The sequence below is a fragment of the Plutella xylostella genome, chromosome 22 (genome assembly GCF_932276165.1).
Source record: "Plutella xylostella chromosome 22, ilPluXylo3.1, whole genome shotgun sequence".
NCBI lineage: Eukaryota > Metazoa > Arthropoda > Insecta > Lepidoptera > Plutellidae > Plutella > Plutella xylostella.
Window position 1 is genome coordinate 2,543,426 of NC_064002.1, and position 10,856 is coordinate 2,554,281.

The 10,856-nt window shown below is 35.1% G+C and overlaps 2 protein-coding genes across 2 annotated transcripts; both read right to left on the minus strand.

The window, feature by feature from the left end:
* Positions 1 to 669: 669 nt before the first annotated feature.
* LOC119690473 (endocuticle structural glycoprotein SgAbd-5-like) lies at positions 670 to 3,973 on the minus strand. Its single transcript, XM_038105619.2, has 3 exons — positions 3,846 to 3,973; positions 2,956 to 3,068; positions 670 to 1,744 (listed from the first exon to the last, which is right to left on the minus strand). The coding sequence occupies exons 1-3, from the start codon at positions 3,855 to 3,857 to the stop codon at positions 1,561 to 1,563; spliced, it is 309 nt and encodes a 102-aa protein (XP_037961547.1). The 5' UTR covers positions 3,858 to 3,973; the 3' UTR covers positions 670 to 1,560.
* A 4,807-nt stretch (positions 3,974 to 8,780) lies between these two features.
* On the minus strand, positions 8,781 to 10,607 carry LOC119690484 (endocuticle structural glycoprotein SgAbd-5). The gene is made up of 3 exons (XM_038105679.2): positions 10,450 to 10,607; positions 9,779 to 9,894; positions 8,781 to 8,989 (listed from the first exon to the last, which is right to left on the minus strand). Exons 1-3 carry the CDS (start codon positions 10,459 to 10,461, stop codon positions 8,797 to 8,799), a joined length of 321 nt encoding a protein of 106 aa, XP_037961607.2. The 5' UTR covers positions 10,462 to 10,607; the 3' UTR covers positions 8,781 to 8,796.
* Between the last annotated feature and the right edge of the window lie 249 nt (positions 10,608 to 10,856).

Genomic DNA, 10,856 nt, shown 5'->3' on the forward strand with positions numbered 1-10,856 from the left:
TAAACCTATATATCCCTTGTTATGGCGTAACAGTGATATTGATGTTCTAACAGAGTACTTATGGTGAAACAAGGGCTTATTTGTAATTTCATACTATCCAAAGTTTGGTTCTATGAGTGCAGCCAAAGAGTAATGCTACGTTGACTTACAGTGCCGCGGCTATCGGACTCTATCGGACTTCAGTGGTGGCGGACTTTACTGCTGAACGTTTTAAAACCCACAAACACCATTTTATACCTACGATAAAAAAAATAAGACCGATCGAAGCTCACTAGGTATGCCTATGCACGCAATATCTCGCCTTCATCTTTGTTTAGTTTCTGATATCCTCAAAATATAATTAAATTTACCTACTGTTGTTGTTCTTTTATTAATCAAAATTAATAACGTGACTGCAATTATCTTATGCTTATGTTGTTTTCGATATTGTAAGGTATGTTTGAAAGGTTAATTTGAATAAGTTTAAAAAATGACGTGAGTTACAATATTTTTATGCGAATTAAATTAAATATTCATGTTAATGTGTGTACCTAACTATATAATTAATCTATTGTGCGCAGAAGATATAATTTTGTGCATCAAAGTAAATAATAAACTTTACTAGCCACTTACTCAGATATGTTATTAACAGTAAGTATATAGGAAAATATGAATAGAATCATACACACATTTAGGTTTGTAATTATATATTTACATTCTGAATATAACTTGCTTACCTACTTACATTAAATTAATGATAACCTTCAAAGCGCACTTCGTCTAAGCACAATGAGTTTGACATTTGTACAATAACATGTAAGTACTTGAATTTTAAGGCCGTATTACTATCGTGTTATGCGAAGATTTCTCAAATAGATAATATTAAGTATGTGATTAAGTAATTCTTCATAACTTATTTTCATGTATAAAATATAAACATTAATTAATTTTATTATATAAAAGTACAAAATAATCGAAGACGAAGTGGTTATGGCACAGAATTGTAAGTGAAAAGTAGAAAATTGGATTGCAGTTTTTATAGTCTGAAATGTTGTCGAGATCGAGAGGCAGTTCGGTGTTTTAATGCCAATAAGATAAACCTTCATGGGTATAGAATGGTGGAGCATAAAATCCACAAGAAACCAATACAAGTAATGTGAACATACAATTTATAGTACGGAATTTTTAGAAGAAACACTAATATACAAAACTATAAAATACAATTAGATATTCGTTTATCTTATAGTATTTCCTAGCTGCAGTTGATTTAGTAAACAGTACGCTAGCACTTCACATAATAATAGAAAATACATCAGCAGTAACGTTACTTACTAACTACAATCTTATTTTCCTATCATCATTGAGACTGTTCAAACGTAACCACAAACCAACGCACCTAAGAAACATTGAGCAGAAAGTTTTAAAATTATCATAAAACCTTGTTACACCGAGTAGAAAGGCGAGACAGTATCTTCAGCCGATCTCCGACCAATCAATCAGCAATTGACCGATAGCTCGCCCGAGGACACTGTCACGCCACTCTACTCGTTAGATGTAATCAGGGTATTACTCTAACTGAATTTACTTCGATATGGAGGTCTTAGGTTGGAATCCGTTGGGTCCGGCGGTAAACGTGACGGTGTAGTGTTTGCCGTCGGGAGCCACATAGGAGTACTGCCCCGTCACGGTGAGGGCTGCGTCTTCCGACTGAGGGTTGTCGATCTTGCCCTCCTCTTGTCTCGAGGTGCCGTCGCTGGTCTCGTAACTGTAAGGAGTATGTGGATTAGTTTTGTACATTTAGTCAATGTGTTTCTAAAAATGTATGTATTTAAACCATTTCTATGCTACAAACGAAGAATTATTCTTGTGTAACAAAAAACTATCGTCGGTGTAGGTAAATTTAACATACATAGAGTCGTGGTTTGTGCAGCAGCTTTCGCATAGCGAAACTTATGGTATTTCGTATGATAGAGCGTCCTCTGTCGTTGTTTGTGGTGCATTATGTATAAATGTACTTAAAAATAAAACTTTACAGCAATTTTATCGTGAAAAAAATCTTACATTATGTTCAAAATAAATTATGTTTTATTTAGTTTTACGAGATTGACGAATTTGTTTTTTTAATCGAGTGAAGAAAGTTTTTTTCTTGGCGTATTAATCTTAAGATCATTTTTCATTCGTGTCTATTAACAGCCGTTAAACGGCGCAAATAAATAGTTTTAATATTTAAATGGCAGTATTATGCGCTTTATTATATTTATAATTAAATACTTAAATACAAACAATGCCAAAGCTCTATTGTTAGTTTTTCCGCAGAAACATGCAAGGTAATATAATTAGTTGTTATTGCAACATCATAACAGAATTATCCACTGTTAAATAACTTTAATAATAAAGGTTAGCAGTTCTACTTGTTGCTAAGTAATACTTTGCCTATGTACTGATCAAGGCATGTATAAGGTAAAAAATCGTTGAATATTACTTTAGCCATAGGACAAATATTTCATAAATATCAATTAGAAGCTGCTTCTTCATTCTTGTAAAAGCAAACTATGCTATAAAATATGTTTAAACATCAAGCATATAAATTCGCGACTAATGAAAAAGTTCCAGGAACATAGCACTAAATCACTCCTAAACGGAATGGCGGCTTAATGACGGCTTCTGCAATACTGATGTACATTTAACAGTGCATCAGAATATTACCAACTAAAAACTTAAATATTATATTCAAATTTTTTGTCGGAATTCTGTTGGTATTGGGGTTCACCAACCCGCACTGACCAGGGTGGTGTACTAGGCTTAAAACCCTTCGTTCATTGGAAGGAGTACCGTGCCCTAGCAGTGGGTACGTGATGGGTCGTGATAATGATGATGATTCTGTTAGTGAACTTTTTCACTCCTCTCCAGTATAATTCCACTTCACACAACAACAACAACAAAAACAACAACAACAACAACAACTGCGAAACTCACGCGAAGCTGTATCCGTCGGGCTGCACGTCGCTGTCGAAGCGCAGGATCTGCACGTCCTGCCCGCCCTGCGGCGCGCCCGCCGCCGCCGCCGCCAGGACGCACACTAGGGCCACCTGGGGGAGAACGGGACATTAAGTAATACTAAATATTTTTATACGTTGTGGTAATCGCTACACATTAAAGATAACCTACATAACGTTAAAACACTTGGACGCTCAGCACTAAAAGTAGCATAACTTTTAATTCGCTTGATTTTAATGAAATGTGGCTAAAAACAAAACTAATCTATGACCCAAAAAAAACAACTGTTTTAGACCTACGCTATCACAGATACACAGATACCTAGACACGGTGAACTTATAACACCCCTCTAATTCGTCGGTTTTAAAAACAAATCGGATTTGCACAGTGCACATCCAACTATCCGCCCTACGGCGAACCCGCGCTCTCAGCCGCCTGTTGCACAGGCCCTAATTAGATAAATAATATCTGCAGCCAAGGGATTGTGATGCACCAAAATGTCATCCTGTCCTGCCATAATGTCCTCATCAACTTAATGATCCAAGTAGAAACGAAAATATTTAACAGATAAATTGGTCCCGACATTTAAACCCGTAGCGTTGTGTTAAACTAAACAAATACATCAGTTCTATTACAGAAACAGATGCTACACTGCTTTAAGCGTCCAATAGGTGGTTGAGATCACATTGGGGTCACTAGCTGACCCCGTCGGGTCTAGTCGAGTGACACCTCGCCCATTGTTCCTTGAAGTGGCTATTTTAAACAAAGATACACCATACACCGCCTGGGTCACAGTTCAACTCAATTTCGCAATATGTCGAATTATAAATAAACAGCCTAGAAATGAATATTAAAATGTTTGGACTCACGTATTTAAACATTTTGTTGGGTACCGTCGTGAGCACAAACTAACGAATGAGTTAACTAATGTATGAGCATCATTTTATATGTTTTCCTTGGTGCAAGCGGCGTAGATGCAGTGACGTCACGCAAGGATGGACGTTAGAATTACTCTTGGTGCTATTTTGACGAAAGACCTCTGATTGAGATTCGGATAATGGTTTGATATTGTTCATGTAGTGACATTACCTAAAGTTGTAAATATAATAATAGTAATAAGAAAGAGGGTGATTCTGGGGCGGGTCATTCTTCAAAACATTTTTTGTTCTACGAATTAGCTTACTATCTGCTTTTTGTATCACCATGAAGATAATCTAGACAATACGCCACAGTGACAAATACTAGTTTACAGTAAGTGACACGTTAAAAAGAAGAAGACTGGATGTATCACGAAAGTTCCATCCCAATTTTTTCATGGTAGAGATTGTAAACGTACCTACATGTGTGTTTATAATTAAAATGATCTAGGTGTGAAGCAATAATGTCCAAATCAATAGGATTTCAGATTGTGATATAATTATTTTAAAATTTACAAAGTGTGTTTTTGCAATAATTAATTGTTGTTGTTTATAGCGCCACGGTTACATTCTAGGACGAGTCTCGACCATCATGATCACGCTCAGATACAGCAACAAGATACACCTTATAATAGAGATCCTTGGTAGGTATCTAAATATATTTTTTTTATACATAATTTTTTTTATGTTTGTCTTTGATTAGAAATCAAGTTCTTTAGGTATTTATAATTATTAAGCGGTGTTAAACAAAGGCAATGAATAAAAATAAAACGGACGACGTGCGGAAATCAATAGACGTAACGAAAATGTTCCAGAATGGTTATACCTATGTAACTTTTATGGGAGGTGGATCTTTTTCATTGCTCGTCAGTGTCTTTATCTTTCTCTATAGGTAATGAAGGCTGACGACTTGCGAAAGGTGGCTGGATATGATTGGATGCGGAAAGCTAAAGATCGCATCCATGGCGTGCTTTGGGAGAGGCCTACGTCCAGCAGTGGACTGCTATAGGCTAAATGAAGGGTTGGAAACTTAACCATACTTCTCGAATGGAATTTATTCGAGCGGAAAACATTTGAACTCTCAGCAATCACTACGAATTTAGAGGTACTAACTATAGTTCGAAAGCGCTTTGTGCCCCTGAATAGTTCAAAATAAAATTTTTGTTCGTTTACTGAATAAGTACTAAATATTAATCATCAGTTTTCTAATCAGATAATATGTGTATTTAGATACGTGTATCGGTCATGGTCATTTTTGACATATTTAGTAATAATTCTGACTTAGTACATAAGATAAAGTTGTATGTATTCATGCATTCTTAATATTACAGCCTTATTACAATACAGTATTATTGGATGCAGGTATGTAAATTTTTTGGGTCAAAGTATCAGTTTCTAGTTTTAGACCAGATTATTGTGTCAGTAGGGCACAAAAACAATATACCTAAATGCGATATCACTCTATTTTTGCAGGGATTTGTTCTACCATTATTAAATATAAATAAACACTTAGAAACACTACTCAGATAAATGTGTATTTGTGTATGTAAGTAGATATTAAATTAAATTTCCTAACAAATAAAACAATAAGACCATTAATGGCGACCTTCTTGCCGATTTCGTTTCGTACTTGACCGTTTTATTTTTTGCACCTCTCATCACGAGGTGCATCGCATTACCATAATGGCGATGTGATTCCGAAACGTGAACCATTCATTACTCACTGACGGTGGCCCGGGATGTGTACCTAGTTGCTCCGTCTGACTAACCGATGTCGTAGGGCTATGTTACTCATGTATGTAGATACTAAACATAACTTAATCTGTACCCTAGTACGGTGCAAGACGCGCACGTCCAGGCAAAAGCATTTTGTGGGATTAAGATTGGAGTTTATACATTGATAGATGATACGTAAAAAGAAGAAATGAACAAAGTATGCAGACCTTAGGCAGACGGTTTAAGTGGGTTAACTTATGCGCCGCTGCCGACGCCGATGCCAAGGGGGCTATTCTCGCTCGAGACAGCCAGAAGTTATGCAAAGCTGTCATCCAATAGACGGGCTTAGTGCAACGAGACAGAGCCGTGGTTAGCGAAGCAGCATACTGAAGTATCGTTTTCCTGAAACTAGGCTGACCTTTCTAACCAATGACACGATACGACGATTGACCAATCTCTAAAAGTATGTATTTGTGGACGCCTGTAAACTGTTTGCCTTATCATGATTAACACCTCCTCTGCCAATAAAAACTTCGAAACAGTGTTTTGTCAATACTGTAGCCGGTTATTTATAGCGCGGGTCCACGGGCAGACAGTTAGTTATACGTTCAGGATTACTTTAGAAACTTGTCTAAGGTCTATGAGTAAAGCAAGTAGGTACCTAGTACTCGAGTGACGTATCAGTTGTAAATGATATACCTAAATGCTTATTTTGGACTTTTGGCAGTCAACAACTGATATCTGATCTCACTGGCCACCACGGTGACAAATCCTAGTTCAGATCTAGTGTTTTTTACCCACACGATGAGAAAAAGTCTTCATTTGCCATTATTTTAGAACAGTTTGTACAAGAATAAGTAATAGTTTTTATGTAATTACATGATAAAGTCATAGCGTCGGTTAATACGATAAAAAAACTCCATCTCTAAAGCATAATGCAATATCAATTTTAATTGCAATTTGAATAGCTACTTACTAAAGGTTAAATAGGATGTGACATTAAAACCTCAGTTTTACTGTGTCATAAACTCCGCAAGAATCAATCACAGAAGATACTCGAAGTTTGTATGTACGTAGGTACTAAAACTTGCACAATAATTGCGCAGTGCCCATACGCTGCTTACTACAACGTTATCAACTAGATTGTATTAATATTATAAATGTCAAAGTTTGTAAGTACAGGATTTAAAGATGTAAGTATGTTTCTTTTTCAGAGGAAAACGGAATGAGAATATTTTCGTGAAATTTTGCATTTTAGAAGACACCCTGGATTAACGTCTATGTTACTTTCCCATCCTAATTCCTGACCATATCCCACCACTAAATCAATGCACATAAAAAGTGAAAAATAAAGTTATAAAAATAAACATGCGACTTTAATTTTATCCACCAACAAAATAATTAACACAGATAAACATGTTCACAAGTTTTTCATTCCAACACAACAATTAAATGTATCTTCGGTCACTTCGCAGTAATAAATATTAATTAATTAAATCAACAAAAAGTGGTTGTTGTCAATTTAAAACCGTTGGATTTCCCATTTACATTCTTCGAATGCAGCCAGGAAATAATTCAGACTTTCTAGATATTGGTGACAAGATTTAAAGTGACTTTTAATTTCACCAATTCGAAAAAAGGTATCTGTGAAATTGGGTGAGGTGACATACCATTGCATTGACTCAACGTAATTTCCTTTTACAGCGTTTTTACTCCTCTCAAACACATTATAATTTTTTATATCTTAACAAAAATAAGTATTTATGAAACTACAAAAGACGCTAATCAAATGAGTTCAGATCACACTATAATCATTTATTGGCAATTGTCTTAAGTTTTTATTATTCGACGCTTATTGATACTGGAAATTCAAAGACAGTAAACTTATCTAGGAACTTTAGCTATTCATAAAACGCCAGGCACTTTGTGAATAAAATGATTAGAGTTGAACGACTATGATAATTATTACTGGCTAAGACTGGAGTTAATAAAATTTGCCAAGTTCTCAATTCAACTATATCAGCAGAAGAGACAAGATTATGAATCATGCCTTCGTCACACCAAGTCAAGTCCTCTACCAGCAATTTCTAATCGAAAGAAAAGCCTACATTGTTAGAAATAGTATCTATACAAACAAGGTGCATTCCTATCCAAAATCAGTCGCTGAAGCCGTATCGTCCGGAGGACATTAGGGTAAATGCTTAATATATTATAAATGTCTCCTTACATAAAATTTAAGTAATCATCAAGACGTAAGCAGGTAATATTAAAAACATGAGTTCAAGTCAGTTTCTTAATAAGGTAACTTAATCTGATGGATCACTCAATTATTGTCACTTCACGTAACTTAATGAGATAATGAATGATATAATATATGAAACTTTCTCGGCTAAGGGCGTGGAAACAAAATGCACGCAAAAACTGTATAATGTAGTAATGTCTCAAGTGTCTGATGCGTTTTTCGATTTTAATGTATATTTTCCTTAATGTTACCTGCCTGTTATATAGATACACTCACGAGCAATGAATAAGTTCCAATAAAAATAGCATCTAATTACTCCTAAACGAAAAAGTAATACTTAATGACGCCGTCAGCAATATTCAACTACATTGAACAGGCATCATATTACCATAATAATCAAATAAATAAATTCCTTGTTTTGAAAATTTGGGGTCATTCGGTGTCAATATTTTGTAAAGGGAACTTTTTCATGGCTTGTGAGTGTATTTTATTTAGTTCTTTTAAATACTCAGGTACAGTGCTTCAAAATTGATAATGCGCATAGAAATCTTTGACAGATCGGTTGTTTTCGATTATGTGACACATGATATTGACTCCTATTTCTTTCGAACAAGGCGCAAAGTGCAAGTGTTTTTTTAAGGCTCTTACGATTTAATGATTCGGGTGTGAAGATCTGCATGTGCATTATTAATTTTGGACAAGTGTACTACTTTTGTCAATCGAAAAGTAGTGCATTGTGCGTCAGACACAACGTTTGTTGTTATATTTATTCTAACGTTACTAACATAAACCGTGTCTACTAACAATCTCTGTGTCTTGTTACGTGAATAAATTATATTAATTAATAATAATAATAGAGGAATAGGGCACAAGTTATTTGGCTATTTCAGGTAATATTCCCAATAGGTAATTGAATAAAAAAATCAATCTAACAATTTAAACTATTTATTGTCCGTGCTGAGGAACCAGCTGGAGGGTGGGCCTGTACCCTTTCTCGTCGGCGGTGAATTCGACAAGGTACTCCTGTCCGTCGGGGGCCACGAACGAGTAGGACCCTTTTACACCGATGCCCTGGTACTCGCCGACTGTGATCAACTCCGCTTCCTCCTTGCGGGATGTTCCATCGCTAGTTTTGAATCTAGAATTGAGAAAATTCGATTAGAATAATAATTATATGTAGACGTATAGATTGTACGTTAGACGGAAAATTGGAGGTGATATAGGTAAGTAGGTACATGAGTATTATTTGTTTTAATGTATTACATTTAGGGCCTGTTTCACGATGACTGGATAATTTCCACCTCGTATATCCTTCCTATTCCAGAAATTGTGTTACAGGCCCTTAATGTCATCTATAATTATGCACGGAAGAATGAGTAGGGGACCCTGATGTACATTGTACACGAATTACTCCTAGTTTAGGGACCCTGGTAACTAAATGTAAAAAGCCTTTGATGTTGAATAAAGATTTTTGAATTTGAATGTATGCACGTCTACCTGTTATGAACAGGGTGAATTCAATTCAGCTACGTTGTGAAAAGGTTTAAGGATGTCTTGCACAACAAAGTTACTTAATCAAAATTAAATCTATGACCTCTTGCTCTGACTTTATACTGTCAGAGCAAGAGACAAACTATTTAATTTTGTTTAACTTTGTTGTGCAGGACGCCCTAAGTATATTAGTTATATTATCATATCTTAATCACGTTTTAATATCTAACTCAGTCAAAGTTATTACCTGCATAAGATAGATAGATAGATATAATATTCTTTATTTGTACACAAGAACAGATTTTACAAAAGCTTATAAGTAAACAAACACATAGGTACAAAAAAGGCGGTCTTATCACTAAAAGCTATTTTTTCAAGACAACCTATGGGTGGAAAAATATTTATGTTCAGGTAGGATAAATTAGAAGAAACTTACTCAAAATGATATCCTTTCGGGTCCACAAAGCTGGTCTCCGTCAGTACCTCCACCTCGGGCTTGGCTGGCTCTTGAGCACACACAATCGCCACTGCAGCCGCCACCAATAGCAGTTTCTGAAAGTATCAATGTACCTATAGTATAGAGTAAGTAGAAATAGCTTAGAATTAATAGAGCAACAAATATAGTCTTAGAATAATAATATGCGAACAGAATGGAGGGTCAGATAAAAAATAGCAAACGATCTCAGTTTTTTTTTACATAATAAAATGTATCCGCCTAACTAAACCAGTAAAGGTTCTTCTAAAAATATTAAACTCTACCCGTAATTAAATTTTTATAATTAATTGAAAAAGTATAATATCATTACCATTATGTCCGCTATTTTGGTTCTATATGTCAGCAAATATCAAAAATGAGGGATGAGTTTTAAATTGTAGTTATTCATATTTGCATTAATTAACGGAAAGTAAAACTTAATAAACATAGTTTTATCTAGATACTACTTTAACAGTTAGACCCTGATCAACTCATTCATGAAGTACCACGATTATATATAAATGTAATATATCTAAGACACTCTGGTCTTATGGTAGTTATTTCTACAAGCACAAAAGTGCTTAAGTTATTATATACGAAATGTAAAACCTTATACTTTTTAAAATACTTACAAATCCGAACATGTTGAAAGCGGCTCCTCACGTTTTGTCTCCTATTTTAAAGTTTTAACCGATGTAACTGATTTGTAAAACATGGCTATTCTCCTTAAATACACATCTATTGTTTGCTTATAAACATCGATTGGCACAGACTAAGAAACAGGCACAGCGTGATAAAATTGCATTTGAAACTTTTTCACAGTAACAACTTTCCACTACTACATAATGATTGCATTTTGGTCGTATGAACCTTACTGTGACAAGGGGGCAAGAGTCATCTTCAATTGGTGATGCGAGTACGTAACGTAGGTGATAATTTCTTTGAAATCTTTTCGTATATAAACGTGAGATTTCATTGAACATCCCGCAGTTTGTGTAGGTATCCATATCAATAAAGAATCCTAGCGATTTTCTTCACC